General features: G+C 32.5%; 1 protein-coding gene across 1 annotated transcript in view; it reads left to right on the top strand.

Moving 5' to 3' along the window:
* The window catches only part of Clic (chloride intracellular channel protein 5), a 41,435-nt gene extending 21,462 nt beyond the window's left edge, over positions 1–19,973 (top strand). Inside the window, exons 2-5 of the mRNA XM_090155181.1 lie at positions 15,381–15,482; positions 15,549–15,752; positions 18,247–18,421; positions 19,021–19,973. Of these exons, the coding sequence (XP_090011307.1) occupies positions 15,381–15,482; positions 15,549–15,752; positions 18,247–18,421; positions 19,021–19,250 (711 nt within the window). The 3' untranslated portion in view covers positions 19,251–19,973. The remainder of the gene's footprint in view (positions 1–15,380; positions 15,483–15,548; positions 15,753–18,246; positions 18,422–19,020) is intronic.
* The last annotated feature ends 5,397 nt before the right edge of the window (positions 19,974–25,370 follow it).

Consider the following 25,370-nt stretch of genomic DNA (forward strand, 5'->3'; position numbering starts at 1 on the left):
ATAACCGATTAAAATTAGAAACTGTAATCGAAGAATCCTAATATAATCGATTATAACCGATTAAAATTAGAAACTGTAATCGAAGAATCCTATTTTAATCGAGTATCGATGTTAACCGATTAGTATAAAAATCGATTATAGGAGAAAACCATAAATATGAAACTTAATCATAAATATTTAATTTTATAACCATGGTGGAAGTTCTATACTAAATTTACAAAATTATTGCACGACGGATACTTCATGGTTCAATATTTTATTAAAATTAAAATTAAAGGTTTACGCTAGCTTTCGGGTCGAAACCCCTCTTCAGGCGCCTGAAGAGGGGTTTCGACCCGAAAGCTAGCGTAAACCTTTAATTTTAATTTTAATAAAATATTGAACCATGAAGTATCCGTCGTGCAATAATTTTGTAAATTTAGTATGAAACTTAATACTCGACACCAAAGCTACGTCTGTACTCCTACCAGGTTTCCCTACACGTTTTAGTGGGCGTCGCTTAATCTCTTCCTATTATCCATTTTCGGTTAGTTCTAATTCAATTGACCTTTACTATTTACGCTTCTCGATTACGCCTGTGCGAAACTACACGCAATCAACGAAGTTTCCGACAATTCCATTATCTCCCGCTTCGTGCAATTTATTTTTATATCTTCTTCAATGGTGACATTTCACATTAATCCGTTGAGTATGTGAAATACTCTTCCGCTACCCTGTTGCGCAGTGCTTAAGTCACTGGCTTCCCAGCCGATTAGTCAGCCCAATAATATTCGTATTTATACTGAATCGCTAACGTCATTGGAGTGCGCTTCAATCAACTCAAGAGACGTCAGTTTTTGGGAACCAATGATAAATCAAGCTGATTTAATTGTTTAAATCAAGTGCTTATTTTAAAAAACCATTCATTTATATCGCCTATTATTCTTCAACGTATTTATGAAAATGTTCCAATGTAGGTTAAGTTTTTTATGAAAAATTAAATTTTTATTAGAGCTGCACTAAAATCGTAAAATCAATAGCTATTGAAAAAACTTAGGTTAAAAACTAAAAAAAAAGCGTTTAAATCGATTAAAAATAAATCGTTTAAATCGATTAGTAAAAAAATCTTTAAAAATCGATTAGTAAATAAATCATTTAAAAGAAAATCGATTTATAAAAGAAAATCATCTAAAAGAAAATCGATTTATAAAAGAAAATCATCTAAAAGAAAATCGATTTATAAAAGAAAATCATCTAAAAGAAAATCATCTAAAAGAAAATCGATTTATAAAAGAAAATCATCTAAAAGAAAATCATCTAAAAGAAAATCGATTTCTAAAAGAAAATCGATTTATAAAAGAAAATCATCTAAAAGAAAATCGATTTATAAAAGAAAATCATCTAAAAGAAAATCGATTTATAAAAGAAAATCATCTAAAAGAAAATCGATTTATAAAAGAAAATCATCTAAAAGAAAATCGATTTATAAAAGAAAATCATCTAAAAGAAAATCGATTTATAAAAGAAAATCATCTAAAAGAAAATCGATTTATAAAAGAAAATCATCTAAAAGAAAATCGATTTATAAAAGAAAATCGATTTATAAAAGAAAATCGATTTATAAAAGAAAATCATCTAAAAGAAAATCGATTTATAAAAGAAAATCATCTAAAAGAAAATCGATTTATAAAAGAAAATCATCTAAAAGAAAATCGATTTATAAAAGAAAATCATCTAAAAGAAAATCATCTAAAAGAAAATCGATTTATAAAAGAAAATCATCTAAAAGAAAATCATCTAAAAGAAAATCGATTTATAAAAGAAAATCATCTAAAAGAAAATCGATTTATAAAAGAAAATCATCTAAAAGAAAATCGATTTATAAAAGAAAATCATCTAAAAGAAAATCGATTTATAAAAAATCATCTAAAAGAAAATCGATTTATAAAAAATCATCTAAAAGAAAATCGATTTATAAAAAATCATCTAAAAGAAAATCGATTTATAAAAGAAAATCATCTAAAAGAAAATCGATTTATAAAAAATGATCTAAAAGAAAATCGATTTATAAAAGAAAATCATCTAAAAGAAAATCGATTTATAAAAGAAAATCATCTAAAAGAAAATCGATTTATAAAAGAAAATCATCTAAAAGAAAATCGATTTATAAAAGAAAATCATCTAAAAGAAAATCGATTTATAAAAGAAAATCATCTAAAAGAAAATCGATTTATAAAAGAAAATCATCTAAAAGAAAATCGATTTATAAAAGAAAATCATCTAAAAGAAAATCGATTTATAAAAGAAAATCATCTAAAAGAAAATCGATTTATAAAAGAAAATCGATTTATAAAAGAAAATCATCTAAAAGAAAATCGATTTATAAAAGAAAATCATCTAAAAGAAAATCGATTTATAAAAGAAAATCATCTAAAAGAAAATCATCTAAAAGAAAATCGATTTATAAAAGAAAATCATCTAAAAGAAAATCGATTTATAAAAGAAAATCATCTAAAAGAAAATCGATTTATAAAAGAAAATCATCTAAAAGAAAATCGATTTATAAAAGAAAATCATCTAAAAGAAAATCGATTTATAAAAGAAAATCGATTTATAAAAGAAAATCATCTAAAAGAAAATCGATTTATAAAAGAAAATCATCTAAAAGAAAATCATCTAAAAGAAAATCGATTTATAAAAGAAAATCATCTAAAAGAAAATCGATTTATAAAAGAAAATCATCTAAAAGAAAATCGATTTATAAAAGAAAATCATCTAAAAGAAAATCGATTTATAAAAGAAAATCATCTAAAAGAAAATCGATTTATAAAAGAAAATCATCTAAAAGAAAATCGATTTATAAAAGAAAATCATCTAAAAGAAAATCGATTTATAAAAAATCATCTAAAAGAAAATCGATTTATAAAAAATCATCTAAAAGAAAATCGATTTATAAAAGAAAATCATCTAAAAGAAAATCGATTTATAAAAAATGATCTAAAAGAAAATCGATTTATAAAAGAAAATCATCTAAAAGAAAATCGATTTATAAAAGAAAATCATCTAAAAGAAAATCGATTTATAAAAGAAAATCATCTAAAAGAAAATCGATTTATAAAAGAAAATCATCTAAAAGAAAATCGATTTATAAAAGAAAATCATCTAAAAGAAAATCGATTTATAAAAGAAAATCATCTAAAAGAAAATCGATTTATAAAAGAAAATCATCTAAAAGAAAATCGATTTATAAAAGAAAATCATCTAAAAGAAAATCGATTTATAAAAGAAAATCATCTAAAAGAAAATCGATTTATAAAAGAAAATCATCTAAAAGAAAATCGATTTATAAAAGAAAATCATCTAAAAGAAAATCGATTTATAAAAGAAAATCGATTTATAAAAGAAAATCATCTAAAAGAAAATCGATTTATAAAAGAAAATCATCTAAAAGAAAATCGATTTATAAAAGAAAATCATCTAAAAGAAAATCATCTAAAAGAAAATCGATTTATAAAAGAAAATCATCTAAAAGAAAATCGATTTATAAAAGAAAATCATCTAAAAGAAAATCGATTTATAAAAGAAAATCATCTAAAAGAAAATCGATTTATAAAAGAAAATCATCTAAAAGAAAATCGATTTATAAAAGAAAATCGATTTATAAAAGAAAATCATCTAAAAGAAAATCGATTTATAAAAGAAAATCATCTAAAAGAAAATCATCTAAAAGAAAATCGATTTATAAAAGAAAATCATCTAAAAGAAAATCGATTTATAAAAGAAAATCATCTAAAAGAAAATCGATTTATAAAAGAAAATCATCTAAAAGAAAATCGATTTATAAAAGAAAATCATCTAAAAGAAAATCGATTTATAAAAGAAAATCATCTAAAAGAAAATCGATTTATAAAAGAAAATCATCTAAAAGAAAATCGATTTATAAAAAATCATCTAAAAGAAAATCGATTTATAAAAAATCATCTAAAAGAAAATCGATTTATAAAAGAAAATCATCTAAAAGAAAATCGATTTATAAAAAATGATCTAAAAGAAAATCGATTTATAAAAGAAAATCATCTAAAAGAAAATCGATTTATAAAAGAAAATCATCTAAAAGAAAATCGATTTATAAAAGAAAATCATCTAAAAGAAAATCGATTTATAAAAGAAAATCATCTAAAAGAAAATCGATTTATAAAAGAAAATCATCTAAAAGAAAATCGATTTATAAAAGAAAATCATCTAAAAGAAAATCGATTTATAAAAGAAAATCATCTAAAAGAAAATCGATTTATAAAAGAAAATCATCTAAAAGAAAATCGATTTATAAAAGAAAATCATCTAAAAGAAAATCGATTTATAAAAGAAAATCATCTAAAAGAAAATCGATTTATAAAAGAAAATCATCTAAAAGAAAATCGATTTATAAAAGAAAATCGATTTATAAAAGAAAATCATCTAAAAGAAAATCGATTTATAAAAGAAAATCATCTAAAAGAAAATCGATTTATAAAAGAAAATCATCTAAAAGAAAATCATCTAAAAGAAAATCGATTTATAAAAGAAAATCATCTAAAAGAAAATCGATTTATAAAAGAAAATCATCTAAAAGAAAATCGATTTATAAAAGAAAATCATCTAAAAGAAAATCGATTTATAAAAGAAAATCATCTAAAAGAAAATCGATTTATAAAAGAAAATCATCTAAAAGAAAATCGATTTATAAAAGAAAATCGATTTATAAAAGAAAATCATCTAAAAGAAAATCGATTTATAAAAGAAAATCATCTAAAAGAAAATCATCTAAAAGAAAATCATCTAAAAGAAAATCGATTTATAAAAGAAAATCATCTAAAAGAAAATCGATTTATAAAAGAAAATCATCTAAAAGAAAATCGATTTATAAAAGAAAATCATCTAAAAGAAAATCGATTTATAAAAGAAAATCATCTAAAAGAAAATCGATTTATAAAAGAAAATCATCTAAAAGAAAATCGATTTATAAAAAATCATCTAAAAGAAAATCGATTTATAAAAAATCATCTAAAAGAAAATCGATTTATAAAAGAAAATCATCTAAAAGAAAATCGATTTATAAAAAATCATCTAAAAGAAAATCGATTTATAAAAGAAAATCATCTAAAAGAAAATCGATTTATAAAAGAAAATCATCTAAAAGAAAATCGATTTATAAAAGAAAATCATCTAAAAGAAAATCGATTTATAAAAGAAAATCATCTAAAAGAAAATCGATTTATAAAAGAAAATCATCTAAAAGAAAATCGATTTATAAAAGAAAATCATCTAAAAGAAAATCGATTTATAAAAGAAAATCATTTAAAATAGTCGATTTAAAAAAAATCGTAGAAAATAGTCGATTTAAAAAAAATCGTAGAAAATAGTCGATTTAAAAAAAAATCGTAGAAAATAGTCGATTTAAAAAAATCGTATAAAATAGTCGATTTAAAAAAATCGTATAAAATAGTCGATTTACAAAAAATCGTTTAAAAGAGAGTCGATTTACAAAAAATCGTTTAAAAGAGAGTCGATTTACAAAAAATCGTTTAAAAGAGAGTCGATTTAAAAAATATCGTTTAAAAGAAGGTCGATTTAAAAAATATCGTTTAAAAGAAGGTCGATTTAAAAAATATCGTTTAAAAGAAGGTCGATTAAAACAAATAAATCATAAATCAACAACTCCGGAAAAGGAGCTTATTGTCGGAACGCGAGCAACATAATAGTTCTTTTTACAAAATAACCTTGGCCATCTTGTTGAAATGTTGCCTCCCCGCTGCAGCTGTGGATCCGTTTTCTCTCCCACTAAAGAGCATATGAACTCATTCATAGGCATTGGCTGAACTATTCCAGGGCAACATTTCAACAAGTTGGACAAGCGTAAAGACATTTTATAAAATCAACTTTTCTTCTTAGGTATAAATCCTTACTCCCTGTATAAATGAATTCTTGAAGTGCGGACGTTCCAACTCGGTAACCAATAGTTCAGCGGCGTGAGTAATTGAAAGCGTCGATTAGGCAAATCCAGCTCGCGCCATATTTCCCAACTGATAACGTTAATCTGGCGACAGGCAAACCTATTTTTGGGTCGTGATATCATGAGTGCCATTCCACCGTTATTGCGTCGAAACTAACGGAGACTCGTTTGCCAAATAATAGGGTCAGAGATAAATGTTTTGTTAGTCAAAATACTAAATGGGTTGATCGCGCGCTAGGAGACGCCTAGGAGTGTGAACGTAGCTTTGTTCCGCACAGACTGATTACTCTACACGTTTCCCCTACGAGTTTTCCTGCGCGGGCTTAACCCATCTGTTTGTTGGGTTTTGGCGTCTAGGCTCGGGGATTTTAGCGGCTTCGGGCAGTGTTGCCATATTGTGGGAATTTTCGGGGTCCATTTTGTCTCTGTGGGAAAAAGGTAATTTTTTCAAAAACGTTTATTTTGTGCGAATTTTCATGTCTGCGGGTATTATCCTATGTTTTTTTTTTTAATTTGGCAATCAATAGAAAGCCCGAAATTATCTAGAGCAGTGTATTTTCGTGAATCTTGTGATTTTATAAATAATATAAAGGAGGTGCCTCCTAATACTACAATCAATCAATGCATAGGCCTAACAACCAAAATGTTTAAACATTTTAATTTCAATAAAATTTAATTTTAAAAAGTAAATTTTTCAATAATTTTGAAGATTATTGCATTTTTTCCGTTGAGTTTTCGTTGGGGGCGGGGCTAAATAGGAGTGTGGGAATTTGTGGGAAATTTACAACCCAGCAATGGGAATTTCAACTTTCAAACATTGGCAACACGGGCTTCGGGTCGGGGGCTTTATTTATTAATTCCTTAATGAATTATTTATATAATATTTTAGTAGGGAAATCCACTTTCTTTCGGAGCGTGTTTTTCTGTTCGTAACAGAATGAACCGGTCTTCAATTTCAGTTGTGTCAGGTATTTAAAAAGAAACTGAAATAGTGAAATTCCAGTATAGTTTGTTGATTAAATCGCGTTTAATTTCTTTGATAGCGTTTTGTAACGGTCCGAAAGTGAATAATTTACATAACTGGCAAAACGTGGTCGATTTCGCCACGTTAGTAATTTGGGTTAGTGTGCGATTGTTACAACGCGGTTTTTCCAAAACCAGAAACGTTTCGTTTTATTTACCCCTCGAAAGGTCGAGCCACAAGTTTTAGAGGTAAAAAAATAATCGTTCGAGGCATGCCACGGATTTGTTTTCACTGGGTTATGCCGCCGACAGAAACCAGTTGGGTGTTTTTTAACCTCGCCTTTACGTGAAAAAGGTCACGCTATTGGAATTGACGCTAGTTGTAGTTTTTGTAGAATGGTGCAGAATTTTATCGGTCAAACTAAAATTGAAATATCTGAAGCTGTATCGATTTTGTCCGTGAAATCGTGATATCGATTATAATATATCAGTCATGGTATTTCTTGGTCAAATTATGAATTAATTTACTTGTAATTAAATGTATTTTAATAAAACTTAAGAAACGCTGCGGCTTCAACGTAACTCTAGAAACGCTGCGGCTTCAACGTAACTCTAGAAACGCTGCGGCTTCAACGTAACTCTAGAAACGCTGCGGCTTCAACGTAACTCTAGAAACGCTGCGGCTTCAACGTAACTCTAGAAACGCTGCGGCTTCAACGTAACTCTAGAAACGCTGCGGCTTCAACGTAACTCTAGAAACGCTGCGGCTTCAACGTAACTCTAGAAACGCTGCGGCTTCAACGTAACTCTAGAAACGCTGCGGTTTCAACGTAACCCTAGAAACGCTGCGGCTTCAACGTAACTCTAGAAACGCTGCGGTTTCAACGTAACTCTAGAAACGCTGCGGTTTCAACGTAACCCTAGAAACGCTGCGGTTTCAACGTAACCCTAGAAACGCTGCGGTTTCAACGTAACCCTAGAAACGCTGCGGCTTCAACGTAACCCTAGAAACGCTGCGGCTTCAACGTAACCCTAGAAACGCTGCGGCTTCAACGTAACCCTAGAAACGCTGCGGCTTCAACGTAACCCTAGAAACGCTGCGGCTTCAACGTAACTCTAGAAACGCTGCGGCTTCAACGTAACTCTAGAAACGCTGCGGCTTCAACGTAACTCTAGAAACGCTGCGGCTTCAACGTAACTCTAGAAACGCTGCGGCTTCAACGTAACTCTAGAAACGCTGCGGCTTCAACGTAACTCTAGAAACGCTGCGGCTTCAACGTAACTCTAGAAACGCTGCGGCTTCAACGTAACTCTAGAAACGCTGCGGCTTCAACGTAACTCTAGAAACGCTGCGGCTTCAACGTAACTCTAGAAACGCTGCGGCTTCAACGTAACTCTAGAAACGCTGCGGCTTCAACGTAACTCTAGAAACGCTGCGGCTTCAACGTAACTCTAGAAACGCTGCGGCTTCAACGTAACTCTAGAAACGCTGCGGCTTCAACGTAACTCTAGAAACGCTGCGGCTTCAACGTAACTCTAGAAACGCTGCGGCTTCAACGTAACTCTAGAAACGCTGCGGCTTCAACGTAACTCTAGAAACGCTGCGGCTTCAACGTAACTCTAGAAACGCTGCGGCTTCAACGTAACTCTAGAAACGCTGCGGCTTCAACGTAACTCTAGAAACGCTGCGGCTTCAACGTAACTCTAGAAACGCTGCGGCTTCAACGTAACTCTAGAAACGCTGCGGCTTCAACGTAACTCTAGAAACGCTGCGGCTTCAACGTAACTCTAGAAACGCTGCGGCTTCAACGTAACTCTAGAAACGCTGCGGCTTCAACGTAACTCTAGAAACGCTGCGGCTTCAGAAAATTTTCAATATTATGATAGTCTTGCCTATCTTGTTTTTTAATTTCCAAATTTTGTTGGTACGTTTGAAACGCGGAAAGACCTTTGCAGAATATCCGCGTGGCGCGATACTGGAAAAATTTAATGAATACGGAGATGTTTTCCGCATCAGAGAGTTCACGCTTTTTTGTCGATTACGATTTTACGAATGACAGAAATAACTCCTGGAATTCGGTGTAGTCTGGAGCAGACGACAACGAGGATTTGAAAAGGGTGTGTCCGGCATCCCGGGGATTGACGACTATTACACGCTGTCACATTTGCGTCACACGTTCTGGGTGAAAACGAAAATTACTGCCCATTCCCCTCTACGCGGACATTCGCGCCTCAAAATTAGAAAGCGTATCAAAGAAATTAGTCTTTGTGCCGCTAGGAGCGCTGTTGATTGATTTTTCGGGTCAAAAGTCCTTACTAGCCATCACTTTTTTCCAGCTGTCCGACCTTAGTGCATTGTTGCCAATTGACGGCTTTTAAAATTCATTTTGCGCGTGAAAATACCTCTACATGTTATGGTCAAAAAAGCACGCAAAGAAGGCTGTGTGCCCAAGACATGTACCTGTAGTGTCGCGCGCTAAAACGTCATTTCAAAATTCGTCAATAGTCAGGAAAAGTCTGGGAAATTTATAAATAGGCCTAAAAAGTCAATTTTAAGTCGGGAAATAAAATATTTTGATAATTTTACTCTTCGCGATCGAAAACTAACGCTACGCCATCGAAACCTGAATTAAGTGCTTCAAAAGTCGCATGATGACTTAGGCCTAAGGTGGTGCCTTGGGTATTAGCCTAGCTGATTATTATTATTATTATTTATTATTATTAACCTAGATAAGTAGCGGCTATTACAGACGCTATTAGTTTTTCCTCGTCGTTATTCGTTAATTCGACTTTATAAAAAATGATACTTTTGTATCGTTTGCTAATACACTCTTTTACGAAGTCGGCCATTTCATTACAGGCCTAATTTAAAATAGTACAGGCAAGGGCGCCTGCACGTGCTCATCAGCTCGAGACGTCGCGTGCACTTGACCGCCTGAAGCGGCCTTGCATGCACTATTTGAAATCAGACCTGTAATAAAATGGCAGCTCTCACAAATAAGGATATAAAAGAGTGTATACTTAGATAATTTTATGACTTCTTAATTTGTCGGTAGCAGACGCTACCTCGGATAAGCTAGCGCCGTTATGCCACCTAGACTCGTTTAGGTCGCGAATAGTTGTGTGATAATTGGGTGTTGTAATTTCCACATTGCAATAAAAAGGTATTTATTTACTAAAACACCTTTATACTTATATATGATGAAGTAAATTCAATAACTTCTGGTAAAAGTAACATATTATCTAAACATTGACTAATTAAGGCCTTAACAAGTTCAAACAAAATCTCTATAAATGGTCGGGGACAAATCGGGTAATTTAAATCTTAAAATATTGTGGCAACCCTGTATTGGAAGATTTTTCATTTGAAGATTCTACTTAAGAACTCGCTGCATAATTTTGGGGGTAAAACTCCCATCGAACTATACTATATATTTGTCGGAGTGTGAAATCTGGATTTGAAATTCAATTACTATTTCCAATTTCTTTATTTATATTCCCTTTAACATTTTTTTTTACTATAGAATAAAATTCGCTGTTGTGATTTTTGTAAGAAGGTACTTGGAGAAATACATTAAATTTGGTTTTGTAAGTTTTATCTATTCATTGGACTGATCCTGTTTTTTATATTCTACATTTTATATCTAAAGGGAACTAGAGCGTTGAACCTTTGTAATAAAAGGTTCCTATTTTAAATTTCAAAATTCTTTAAGACAGCCCTAACCATTAATCAAATTTAAACACTATTTTATTACGTTACTTATGTTAAATATATAAAGGATATCTAGATTAAAAATTTACTCTTGAAGCAAGAGTCGGCTCAACGTGTAGTAGCTCATTTTTTCTAATAGAACAAGATACTTCAGCTACAATTTGACCCAAAATTCGGGACATCGCTTTGATTGGCTCGTTTGTAAATTTGTCAACAACTTAAATTACAGCAACTTTTAACCATATATTTTACATGGGATATATAATTTAGATAAGAGTCCACTAAGTAGAGTATAAGTTGTCTAATTATAATGCTCAACAATTTTTCACCGTGCAGATTGAGCAGATTCTGCCACTTAGTTTTCCTCACGCCACTTGCTGCTATAGAGTGTTGTCGTCTGAAACCCTGCGACGTCACCATTGTAATTTGCCTATTGATCCTATTGACAAAAAACAGTAACTGTCATGGCGGCCACTATTAACACTACAGCTGTGACGTTACAAAGTTTCAAAATCGTATCAGAAGACAACACTATTACTGACAAGGAGACATCCCGAAGTGTAACCCACCGATTTCGTTCAAACTCGGGGGATTGGTAGACCTTCATGTAACTTGAAAAATCCTAATGGGAATTTATTCAATGGGCAACCGTTTTGCCATGGCAACGAAAAATGTTTTTGACAACAAAAAATTTAAATTTTCCCATTGAAAATAACATGGGATTCTGACCGATTCCTAGCCATAGAAATATCATAGGTAACTAGAATGCTGCCGTGTAACTGGCAAATGGACCAAACGCCGTCGCAGACGATAGCCAGATCTCAGCCAATCAGAGCTCAAAGACTGGTTCTGCCAAGAATTTAATGTCACCAGAGAGAATGACGTCACCCATCTCCCACTATAGTAGCAGAATCAAGAAGGATTATTATCCTCCTTGGCGGAACCACTCTACGGCCTCTCAAAATGAACTGGCGTCAAGCTCGGCCGTAGGCGGCAGCATTCTAGTTACCTATGAGATTTCTATGTTCCTAGCCCCTCCCCCCCCCCCCCCCTCTCTGTGAAAATTTTTAACAAATTTCAAAATTTCGAAAATGCCAAAAATATATAAAATAGATAAAAATTGACAAAAAAGCATCAAAATTGTACAACTTTTGATCAATTTGAGGTCAAAATCCCATGTTATTTTCAATGGGAAAATTTAATATTTTGTGTTGTCAAAAACATTTTTCGTTGCCATGGCAAAACGGTTGCCCATTGAATAAATTCCCTCGCCCATTATATAAATCTTGAAAGCCTTGATGCAGGGCTGTAATGCAATTTTGACAAACCAAGTCTTATAGCGTTTTACATTTATTTGCTCGAGATTCACTCTGAATCTGTCTCTGACGTCATAGAGCTCGCCCCAATCGACTAGTCAACCCTCAAAATTAATGGAACATGCCATTAACATATTCCCGCGCTTTGTGGTTTTTCGTCTGCTAGTAATTTGAATTTCCGCGTCTTGGTGTGTCCTTTGGCCAAAAAAATCGTAAAGGAACACGAAAAAATTTGCTCCGATCTCGATCCGTCGAAATCGGCAGATCGGTTTTAGGCGATCTCGCAGCATCCGAGAGCCGGAAATTGAACACGCGAAACTTGATAGGAGCAAATCCGAGCACGCAAATGGAACAATAAATGTTGATCAGAGCGATCCAGAGCGCTCTAGGGCTGTCAAATGGAAAACTATTAAATTCAAAGAAAGTGATAAGGAAATATTTTTAAATTTGCAAAATCGAAGCTTGGTTAGCCTCTGATTTCCAAAGACCCCTTATTTATGAATAAAATCCCTGAACCTATTTTACAATTCCAATGGCTCATTGTTCATTCTCTTATTTCTCGCTCTATCCCAAATTATCATTAATTCCTGAAGATAAGCTTATAAATTATTCCAAATTTAAATTTCCTTTCAAGAACAGTATCCTAAATATATTAAATTAAATGGAAATCAATGAAGGGGTATTTTAAAGTTAAATCTAAATAAAGAGAATTTACTCCGGAAATAGGGCTAGAAAAATACCTAAATATGATAAGCACTATGTAAGGAAGAGAAGGAGCTACTGAATTTGCATATAGATTTTTCAAACTCTTAAAGCACAGGGGGGACTACCAACAAAAATCTGAAATCAAACTAGCCATTCCCACTATCAACTCACACCAGACCATCCATGATCCCTGCCCCCGGAACAGCAATCCTTGAGTCTTGACTGTGAAGAGGAACTGATTATCCCTAATTCCACAAGAGCTTTTATTCCCATTAAATTGGGAGAAAAATGAACTACTTTCGTTACATTTAAAAAAATTTCCTGATTTCCAATATTTCAATTTCTATGATGTCGATCTAAAATAATTTTTAAAATTCCAAGTCATTGTTGTGATGTTTATTCTGTCATTGAAAAATTTCGTCTAGCACCTACAGTGAGTGACCTCAACCTGTTATACCCATAATTTTAAAATTCTCGCTATTTTGTAAATGGATGAGGAAAAAAAACAGAATAATCAAAATTCCACACATTTTTTACGGTGCTACTTAAACTAGTTTTGTAGAAATGTAAGCTCACTAATTGCCTTGTTTCTGTAGAGTTTTGTATATGGCTTACAGGCTAAATGAATAGTGATTGAACATTTAATTGTTTCTTAAAGAACTTTAGAAGGAGTAGCAAGTTCCGTATTTAGGGTGGATTAGGGAATTTAACATTGCGGACACCAGGTTTAAGTGAAGCTTGGTGTAATCGCCATCGGTGCTAATTTAAAAAAAAACGGTTCATAGTGTGGTATGATTTTGGTATTTAGAATACATTACTTTATATTTAAAGATAAAACAACCTCTTGGGTTTAAATATTGGCTGATCCGTCCTATGACTTTTGACATTTTTGGTGCAGCTTTAGTGGTTTGTTCCCCAAAATTAATGAGGTCAATAATAACTATTGTGTAAAAACAATTTAATTTAAAATTAAAACTATTTGATTGACTCCCCTTGGTCTCTAGAATGCCTAAATGTCCCTAATTTTCTTAATGGTCCTTAAACCACCTTAAATTGGTTGGAAAAGTACATTTAAAATGTTTTAATATTTGTGTTGAAAGGCAGTTTGAAGTTTCAAGTTTTTTGACCCGAAAAGAAGCAACAATTACCCATCACACCAGGTTTAACATAAATACAAGTACAATGTACAATAATATAATATGTACAGAAAGTGAGTTAATTTACAGGGAACATGATTTAAGAAAAGTCTTTTTATAAACATTAAAGCATTCGTCCTTTAGGCTCTGATAAATGAATTTTGTCGAACATTGGTAATATGGCTTTAAGTAAGGTACAAGTGTTGTTACGGTAGGCGAGAGACACTTCAAGATTGTTGAGGTGTTAAACTATAAACATGTGAAAGGATGATAAGACGTTAATGTTGTGCTCCAAAAGGAGCCACTCTGTTCCAAAATAGTGTAGTTCCTATGGCAGCCAATAAACATGTAAATCTGTATGGCCTCAGAAATACTCATTGTGCGGTTGTAGAAGGGTATGTTTTGCATAAATCGTTTAAATTAAATAATAATGACCACTTAGTACACTAGTCAGTTTTTGAAATAAGCCAACTTTAGGAATAATTTTATTCAAATAAAGATTTAATTTTATTTAACATGGTCCCAACTTAAAAAATTTGTTTGTATTTTATATTGAGAAAAATTCTTAACCCTTAATTACTCCCCAGGTTGGGTTAATATATGGAGCCTTTTAAACAGTTTTTTTATTATTGCTGTACCTTTTGTAACTTTCGATCGGTTAACCTTCAGAATTTGCGTATAAAGTTTCTTTAAAATTGCACTAATACAAAAACGAGTGCTATTGTTATTGTTAACTGACCTTAATCAAATTGTGATTAAATGTTTCTTTTATGGTTACACAATTCATAAAATTCGAGAATTATATAACCGGTCTGTAATTAGGGGTTGGAGTATAGTAACAAACTTTCTTCAAACTGCTAAAAAAAAAAATTCCTTATTTGAAATTCTGACAGAAGTGGGCTAATAACATTGAAAGTTTATCATATCATTTTGGCTTTGAGGTTAAAATATTAAATTGGATGTCTGTTCTATTATATTCTTTAGAGAAAATTATTAGGCCTAGCGTATTAGAATCGCCTTTACTAGCGAACGTTTAATGCCACTGACCTCAATTTTACATAATGATTTTCAAGAACTATTTTCATAAATTAATAAATATTGGGATAAGTCTAATAGCAGGTTATTAATTTAAATTTCATTTCTAATTTGGGTTATATTGATTTTTCTGCCTTTTTCTTAGGAACTTGTTAATTAGCATTTATAAACCATGTAAATTAAAATTAATGCTAATTTAATTTAATTATTTGAATTATCATTGCTACTAAAAACATTTGAAAATATAATAGGTGATTGAAATCGTGATTTTAAATAACTTATTAAAGCCAATTTGTTTCTAAATTATTTCTTTTAAGGCATTGATAATTATGTTATTTAACTACATTCCTAAATGGATTCTTGTGTTATCTGGTTGAAAAATTATTTTACCACCAGCAACTCTGTTAAGGAATTGAAAACTTAACCCTGTTTTTGTGATGCTCCGAGAAAAGTTTTATAAATAAACCAATATGGTGGTTTAACCACTATAAATGTATTTTGCATAGAAGTAATAATTTATTCGTCTATTTTTTTAAATGTAGGCTTCGACAATAGATGGAAGGCGAAAAGGAGCGTGTTTGTTTTGTCAAGAGTATTTTATGGATCTTTACCTTCTGGCGGAACTTAAAACTATTTCACTGAAAGTATGTCATTCGTATACCTAAAATGTGTCTGATAAAGCTAAAGCTATAATGCATTAAATTTTGTAGGTGACTACGGTTGACATGCTAAAGCCTCCACCAGACTTTCGTTCCAATTTTGACTCTACACCACCACCAATCCTCATAGACAGAGGTCAAGCTGTTTTGGAAAATGAAAAAATTGAGAGGTATATCATGAAGAATGTGCCTGGAGGTCATAACCTTTTTGTACAGGACAAAGACACTGCAACAGTTATTGAAAACCTTTACAGTGTAAGCTTTTATTTAATCTACGAACATAATGGTACATTTAATAGTGGATGGAGAGATGCTGTGTTTATCGTAAAACCGGGTTGTCAGGGAATTTTATGAATTCGTAAATCATGGAATTGACACTTTTTGAAGGTAATTTTACTCTAGATCTATGATTATCATTTATTTCCTTGAAAGTTTGCAAAAAAAATTCAACATTGCAATAACCTTTTTACTGAAATATAAGTCCATTTAAATTTATTAACTTCTGATAAAAGTAAAATATAATATAAAAATTTGTCTTAAAAGGTCAGGGAAAACAAGAAATAGTCAGGGAATTTGAATCTCAAAATTTTGTGGCAACAGTGTAAAAGCTTGTAACTGCGAACTTTTATTATAATTATAATTTAAATCAAAAAGTTACAATTGTTAAATAAAATAGGTAATTTTGGCTCTACACGTTGTGACGTTAGAAAACATTTTATCTTGTTGTGAGAGTTCTATTGCAGGATACATAATGTTCATTTAGACAATACAACATGAGTACGTTTAGTTTTAAATTGCACCAGATTTAAGGGTGGGGTTGAACATCAAAGCAAGTGGTGGCTCTATGTGAAGTAGCTCTTTTTTGTATAGATGTTGCTAGCGTCGGAATCAAAAAGGTGGTACTTATTGGTACCCCTCGTGTTTATTGAATCGTTTGAAATTGTTCAATAACATAAATTACAGCAATTATAAACAATATTTTTACATGGGATGTATAATTTAGGTTAAATTCCTTCAAATAGAGTATAAGTTGTATAACTATAATACTCTACAATGGCTCTCTGTCGACGTTATAATTTGGCTATTTTTAATTTTAGCTTCCTTTGCCATTAATAGATGGCACCACATTCTCCATTAAAGTCTCTTTTTTCAAAGAATCTGATATTCATTGCCATCTCTAATAACAGGGGCCTTTTCATAATACAGGTGGCAATGATAGAGCCGCCACTTGCTTTAACAAAAAACTTAAACTAATTTTCCTCATTTAGGCCAAAACTTAAATGTTTGAGGCTTTTGGCTGGGTTACAAGACTTAAAACAGTGAAATATACTGATTAAACAGTAGCTATTGTGGCATTATTCCCCACTGATTTAAAATGAACCGTTCGAAGAATGGATAACCAAACAGCTAGCTAAATAATAGCTCTAGCCCAAGGAACATAATTGTGTAGTATGACACCAATGATTTTATGGTGACTGGGGATTACTAGTCTTTGCAACTGTCAAGTAACATTGGCCAAGAAGTCTGTCACTATCATTCTTGATGGATCAGTCAAATCTTATTGATAATTAAACCACCCGCCAAAGCTACAAACTAAAGCCACTAAAAATTTGTAAACCACTAAATCGATCCAAAGTCATATAAGGAATTGCACACGCTGTCAAATGCACATTCTATCAGGGTTATTCAATTATAGTAGGCTATATTATGGAAGCTTTTCGATGTTGCCAATAAGACAACTTGCTTTCAGTTTTTAATTGTTTTTGCATCTGGGTAACCTACTTATTAATTTTGTTGATTCAGTAAATATTTAAAATCACTCAAAGTAAATAAATTTTATTACTTTGTGAGGTTGATAAATTATGAAGTTTTTATTTTTCACAAGCTTCTATTTGTCTGCAATATACGGCACTGTTGACAAAACCCCTTATGCACCCAGATTGCAGCAAGAGAAAGCCTGACTAATTAGTGCAGGTGTATTATTGTTTTACTGCTCTAAACCAACCTCTTAAAAGTTGAATAACCCTGATTATTTCTTGAATTTCAGCCCAAATTTTCTAGCTATTTTCAAATTATCTAAATAGTTCTGATAGTGCCAAAGGTTGGTATTTGATCCCCTCTCGTAAGTCAACAAAATGTAATGAACAACCACACCATGACTGAATTACATCCCATACTCTTGAAAGGTTTCTAGGCATTCGCATGACAAGGTTTATAGATGGGAAATAAAGTATTTCCCTTGTGAATCCATAGTGGATTTTTTATTTAATTTTAATGTGTAAATATTTATTTTCTGACCTTTATTACATTCGCTTCTCTCTAGCCACTACAGTACTATTACCAGAAATATATAGTACAGTTGTGATAAAAAAAAGTGACAATCTATGAGGTAAAAATGAAAAATGTACCTTTGGAGGCTAGATTCAGTTTCTAAGGAGGTTACAGCTAAATGGCAACTAATACACGCATCATGACTCGAAACATTTCCACCTGTATTACTCCAACTGACGATTTAAACTGCCAAAATTAAAATTCATAATTATATTTACTTATTTATAAACCCATAGTTTTTAAGAAATAGTATCAGAAAATCACTGTATTAAATAATTGCCCTGTAAAAGTTTTTCTTCTATGAAGGTACATTTTTCACGCAAACATTTGCAGTAAAGGAAGATAAATACTTTTCGATTTATATTATATACTTCTGGTACTACTTTATTACTTATATACAAATCATTCATCTATCCAGAAATTCAAACTAATGCTGACAAAACGAGATGAGGCTTCCAAACGAGCATTGTTAAATCAACTGAAAAACATTGATAGTCATTTGTCCAAGAAAGAAGGCAGATTCCTAACTGGTGACACAATGTGCTGTTTTGACTGTGAATTAATGCCTCGCTTACAACATATTAGGGTTGCAGGTGAGTTATTAAATTTATCACTATTTGGGTTCCTAAAATATCAACAATAAATGGTGCTTAGTTTAAAGAGACCAAAGTTTATCTAAAAAATAAGCATATCAGGGTTGCCACGGTACCGGGAATTTCTGGAAAAGGCTGGGAATTTTAAAAATTAGTCTCAAAATCAGAGAAATGTCTGGGAATTTTAAAATTAGTCTCAAAATTCGGGGTATGTCTGGGAATTTAAGTTTGCTTTCAAATGGGAAACCTTTACTAAAATTTTGGGACAAAAAATAAAAAATTTTGGCAGAAAATAAGTCAACTAAAGTCTCCGGAGATGGTCAGGAAAAACCTGGAAAAGTCAGTTAATTTGAATAAGACATTTTAGCATTGTTAAAAATCCTCCTCATGATTGAAGAATAAGCTCTGTATCTCATTAGTTCCCTTACAGTTCCGAAGTTATTGAAGCACACGCTGGTAACGTTCTTCATCCCCCATCTTGTTAAGGATTAATTAAGACTATGATACCCGATTACCATCTCACAGTAGTCAATTTTCCTAATAGAAAATTAATAGATTCTTGATTAACCAAACATTAAAATATTTTATACTGTTATCAGGGAAATATTTTGCCGATGTGGACATCCCACTAGAGTTAACCCACTTGTGGCGTTACATGTTCTACATGTATCAATTAGATGCCTTTACACAATCTTGTCCAGCTGATCAGGATATCATAAACCACTATAAACTGCAACAAGGAACAAAGATGAAGAAACACGAGGAACTCGAGACACCCACCTATATGACATCCATCCCGACGGATATTGATATCGATAATGGCCACTAAATGGAGCCACAGTAGAGAAGTCTTTTAAATTAATTTGCAAATATACCAATTTTTAGAAGAAAATCATAGAAACGTATGCCCAAAGGAACCTGTTCTTGTAAATGATATTATTCCATTTCCCCCAACTCCTGTTAAGTGTTTGAGGACCAATTTTTGCAAATTGAGGAAATATTCTTGAAATCTTGTACAGTACAAGAGTTGGGTTCGTAAGACGCAATATCCCAACTAGCCAAGATATTTATAGGATTTTTTCTTTTATTTTTTGACTATTAAAAAAAGATGCTTAGTTTATTGTAAATTTTATATAGCTTTTTGTGTGCTTTATTTGAATAAGCTATTTCAATCGTTTCATTATTCCTAATACATTCGCGTATCTTTTCGACCAAATTCTATTTTTTCTAGTTAGTAGGATTTAACTTTCCCTCCATTTGCTAATTCAACATTAAAGGTGCTTCTGTTAGTTAAAAGCTGCTTATTTTCTATTCATTAATTGATAGTTTTCATGTTTAAATTTTTTTATAAATTTAGCTCTTAGTAAATACCATTAAAGTCAACTATTTTCTACTATAAAGATGTATTTTGAAGAAACATTTTCTATGTTGAAGTTGGTACGCTTGTACCAAGTGATATAAAAAGAAACTGAAAGGATATTATATTTGAGAGATATGTATCGACGGTTATTGTGAATTTTTATCAATTGAAAGTTGTGTTTTTTAATTTTTTTACACCAAATTTTAAATACAATTTTCTTCATTAAATATGCAGAACTGGTACTGGTACGTGTTTTCGCTCTGTTGCAATGTTAAAATAATTCCTTTTCTAAAGGGCTAAATGAGCTTCACTTAAAGGTTCTGGGGACATTTTGTATTATTCGTAAAGACTCGTACAGTATACAAGAACACTGTGTAATGGGTTCACACTGATCTAAAACTGGGATATTTAACTTACTATTTGACTCAAAAAATACCAATATCTTGGTGAAGTGTAATCTGTACGTGCCTTTATTCTTCATATACCAAGTTTATGGAGGAACTTTTTCTTAATGAAGATTTCAATGTTTCTTCACATTCTATTTTCATTCCGAAGCATTGAATGGTACTGTAGCTGTAAAATAAGAATATGCTATGCAATTTAACTTAAGTCCTCTTAGTTTTAGATTTAGCACTGTAATTGTAGTAGGATTTACTACTATGGCTTGAAATTAAATTTAAAAGCACCTTTAAATGAAAAACTATATGTGCTTATACCCCATAAAGCTCTTAACTTCAACCTAAAATATAATTTATTTTGTCCTTTTCAATACAAACTTTAATATTCATTTAAAAAAATCAGAGGTTAATCATCTAAACTAAATATATCATTTGTTTTAATGCTTTAAAATGCCAATACAGAATATATTAAAAATAAGTTACAAATGATAACAAATAAAAATTGTGCCAATCGAATTTCATTAACCTTTCTAAAAATAATCAGATATTCTTTAACATCATATTTAAAAATGAAACTAATGCAAAATAACAATTGTTATAACATTACTCTTGGTTTTTTCTTACTTCTTCCAATTTAGATTCTGTAATATATACATGTCTATTTTAATATTGATCGACTATCAGAGATTCATCTTGTCATACTTGTTTTGCAAAATGTTTGATTTGAATATGCACCAAGAAATAAAGTTTGAATGTTATTTGGCGTTTTCTTTTTATCACTGAAAGTTAAGACATAAAAATTACCCAAGACATTTTAGCGGAATGCCAAATACAAGCCTCATATCTAGGAGAATGCAACAAACCCCACACTTGGGAAAGCGCAGCCCAAAAAAAGCACAACAGTGAGCAACACATTTTTTGATTAATTTAGTTATTTACGCGTATGAAAGATTTAAATGTCTGGACCCCCTGACACCTGCAGGTGTCTTCTCTCATCACTGTAAATAGTAAATATGTATGATCAATGAATTTTTTGTTATTTGAAGTAGCATGTATAATAGCTAGCACAACTATCCCTTGTCTGGTGTGTGTTTGTTGCTTTATATTATTCAAATGTTGTGGGGTGGTGGAATGCTTAGCAATTTTGCCTTGAAGCAAGAGGAGCTGTATTCGATCCTAGCTTGTGGCACTGGGTGAAAACTTGCGTTTGCAAGTTCTCTCCCCACTGGTTAAAGGGGTTTCCCCTTTCCATTAAAACTTGTAGAGGTTAACGGTAATAGTAAGTGTACGGAGCTGTTGGCTCACGTGACATGAAGGGCTTGTCACCACCCTCCTATAAGCATTGTAACCCAACCACCTGTTTAAACGCATTAAAAGTCGCTATATAGGTCATGCAGAAAATTTGTATGTACAAGTGCAATCCTAAATTTGGATAGTTTTGTTAGTGGATATATTTGGCAATATTTTTATGAAATTAAAATCCTAGATCTACTGCATTGTATCTTTAACATTTCTATCACACAGGTCTAGGATACATAAATTGAATATGTCACTAAATGTATTTAAAAAGGAAATATGATTTTATTTAAATGAACTTGATCTATAGGCGATTTATTTTATTTTACGCCTGAGGTATATTATGCGTTTAATTTCCATGTAGTTAATGTAATTAATTTAAAGTCTAGGTCCCCCCTTTTTTTAATTATGACTAGGGCATTTTGGTAAATAAGAAATTTTTCTTATAAGGTGATCCAATAAAAAGCATTTTATTATTATTAACCATGGCCAGGAATCCATACCTCTAGGCCATACGCTATATGGCAGGATAAGCATTCCAAGTAGAGGTATGGATTCCTGCTATGGCATATAACCTTTTCTCTAAAACCCCAACATCAAAGTGTTTTAAAAAAATTTAAAATATAATTTTACAAAGCAATGTAGCCCTTTGTGTCCACGTTTTCGGATTTGAAATTTATATTTTAGAACAGTATAATTCTAATTGGAAAACCTAAGACAGGGGCACCACAAGGTAAGGTTTTTTAATACGGTTGACACAGTCCTAACAGCCGCTTTAAAAGGTGGGGGGCTGTTCTTCACTTTTGCCGCTTCTTTTGACGTAAGATAAGAAAAAATAATTAATAAATTAATAATAAAATAAGAAGTGGTACATTTTCCTAATTAATTATTTTGTAGGCTTACATATAAATTTTATAATAATTGACAAAGGACATCGCACTTCTAAGGGATTTGGCTTTCGACCGATTTTTTTCAAATTGAAACATGTTGTTGGGCTTGATCAAAGGAGCAAAATTGTCCATTGCCATTTTTTCCTAGCTCCTATATCTATAGTTTGGCCAGTAGCAGCGGTCAAAAGTGGACGAAACTTACAAGGAGAGTACCCGAGGTGTTTATTGCCGATTTAGTTCAAAGTCGGCCGTAATGTAGACCAAAGATAATTTAAACTCGTACCCTAGATTCGAAATCACTCTCTCGTGCGTTGCCGATAGCGTTTACCCACTTCCCGCCGGAACTCAGAAAAAATTCGCTCCATGGTTTGCGCCTTACCGCAACCACGGCCAACTTCGATCACGCGCTATATAGCGCGGCAGCGTGTGATCGAAGCTGGCCGTGCCACAACCGATGGAGCCCGATTTTTCTAAGGTCACGTGCCGGAAAAGGGTAAACGCTTCGTAACAAAACCGTCAATGTGAAAGCTCTCAGTATTCGAATCTAGGGTACGAGTTTAAATTATCTTTGTGTAGACCTATATGAGATATGAAATTTTCCAAAAGGAGACGCTGCACTACCCATTCGATTCGCCATGGCAACCGAAAATGTTTTTGACCACTTACAACCAAAATAAGATTTTTTCCTTATTTAACCCAAAATTTGTAACAAATTTACCCTAAAAATGTTTCAAATTACCCAAACTTGATGAAATTTACCTAAATGTGGTCCAAATTACACATTTCGTGATTTTCAAAAATTTTCAAAATTTTCGTAGCTAGGACCAAAGATAATTTAAACTCGTACCCTAGATTCGAATACTGAGAGCTTTCCCATTGACGGTTTTGTTACGAAGCGTTTACCCTTTTCCGGCACGTGACCTCAGAAAAATCGGGCTCCATCGGTTGAGGCACGACCAACTTCGATCATGCGCTGCCGCGCTATATAGCGTGGTAGCGGTAAGGCGCAAACCATGGAGCGAATTTTTTCTGAGTTCCGGCGGGAAGTGGGTAAACGCTATCGGCAACGCGCGAGAGAGTGATTTCGAATCTAGGGTACGAGTTTAAATTATCTTTGCTAGGACCCTGTGATTCTGTGAAACCGAGAAAATCCCATGCTTTTTTAAATGGAGATTTTATTATTTTAAGTGATCAAAAACATTTTCGGTTGCCATAGCAAATCGAATGGGTAGTGCAACGTCTCCTTTTCGAAAATTTCATATTTCATATAGGTCTACATTACGCCCGACTTTGAACAAAATCGGCAATAAACACCTCGGGTACTCTCCTTGTTAGTGTAGTCTATTTGTTAAAAGAAGTCGGCGTGTTAACGTCTCGCGCCTTTAAGGGGCTGTTCACAAATTACGTAACGCAGAAAAACCACTTTTTGGACTCCCCCCCCTCCCACTCGTAACAAAAAGTAACAAATCGAAAGACCCCTCTTCTTAAATTACGTAACAAATATCGACCCCCCCTTATATTATTATAGTACGAAACAACTAATATGCTGGTGATAAAGTACAATAAGACCAGGTACAAAATTTTACTAATCGTTCTCGCACCTTTGTCCATCCCGAGCGTGGGAAAATAGGCGAAACTGTAGATCAAGGTCATTTGAAATTCTTTTAAACGTGGGTAAACCAATGAAAATGCTTATGTTTTTAATAATAGACCCATGATGAAAGTTGGGGGCCGAAAATTAACATTTTTACCTGGCGACTTAGCATTTGGACCGACCATCCGTTTCCTTACTTCCGCCTGTATATTTCAATGGCGGTCACGTGGTTTAAAACGTCACAAACAGGATGTTCCATCCAGAGGTCTCACTTAAGCCTGGTCTGCGGCCCCTCTTTTGTTATGGGTCTATTGTGACTTTTTCTGAAAGTGATGAAAATTTTATTCTACGATATGAAAAATAAGATGTGTTACGTAACATTTTAGTGAGCCCTCCCTCCCCCACGTAACAATTCGTAACGCTTGCACAAACCCCTCCTCCCCCTCTACCGCGTTACGTAATTTGTGAACAGCCCCTAATATATTTTTTAAACATTTTCAAATTGTCGGTTAGTCTTAATTGCCCATCGCTTAGCGCTCTATATTTGGGCGTCGCTAGTCCGGGTTCACTATCAATAGAGGTTTATTAGACCCATGTAGAAAGTTGGGGGGGCCGAAAATTAACATTTTTACCTGGCAACTCAGCATTTGGACGGAACATCCGTTTCCTTACTTCCGCCTGTATATTTCAATGGCGGTCACGTGGTTGAAAACGTCACAAACAGGATGTTCCGTCCACAAGTCTCACTTAAAAAGCCTCGTCTGCGGCCCCTCTTTTGTTATGGGTCTGGTTTCGTTCTGTTCGTACGACTTTCTGATCGCACGTGAACGAACTCAGAAGATAAATAGTTAAGTATTGAGTCTTAACTTTCGTGTGACTGTGACTTTAACCAAGTATGTGCTGTATCGATAAATAAGTGTTTGATCTGTTGTTGAGTGACTGTTTCTTACCTATGAGCGAGTGTTGAATGTGGGATTCAACGAAACGGTTAATCATATATATTCTGATTTCTTTAGTATTTCTTTTATTTTATTATTGCTCATAAAATATTTAATATTAAATAATTCCACGTACGAAAATTCATCGAATAATAAGTTGCGAGAAAAGAAATAATGAAGTAGAGGTGTAAAAATCTTGGCAAGAAAACTATTGATAGTGAGCCCGAACTAGCGACGCACGAGCGTAGAGCGCTAACCGATGGGCCGTGACTCCTTTTAACAAATAGACTATACTAAGTTTTGTCCACTTTTGACCGCTGATACTGGACAAACTATAAGAGCTAGGGAAAAATGGCAATAGACAATTTTGCTCCTTTGATCAAGCTTAGCAACATGTTTCATTTTGAAAAAAATCTGTCGAAAGCCAAATCCCATAGAAGAAGTGCGATGTCCTTTCTTGGATTACGTTTAGC

Source organism: Leiobunum rupestre, chromosome 8, assembly GCF_980474605.1.
Source record: "Leiobunum rupestre chromosome 8, qqLeiRupe1.1.hap1, whole genome shotgun sequence".
NCBI classification, from domain to species: domain Eukaryota; kingdom Metazoa; phylum Arthropoda; class Arachnida; order Opiliones; family Sclerosomatidae; genus Leiobunum; species Leiobunum rupestre.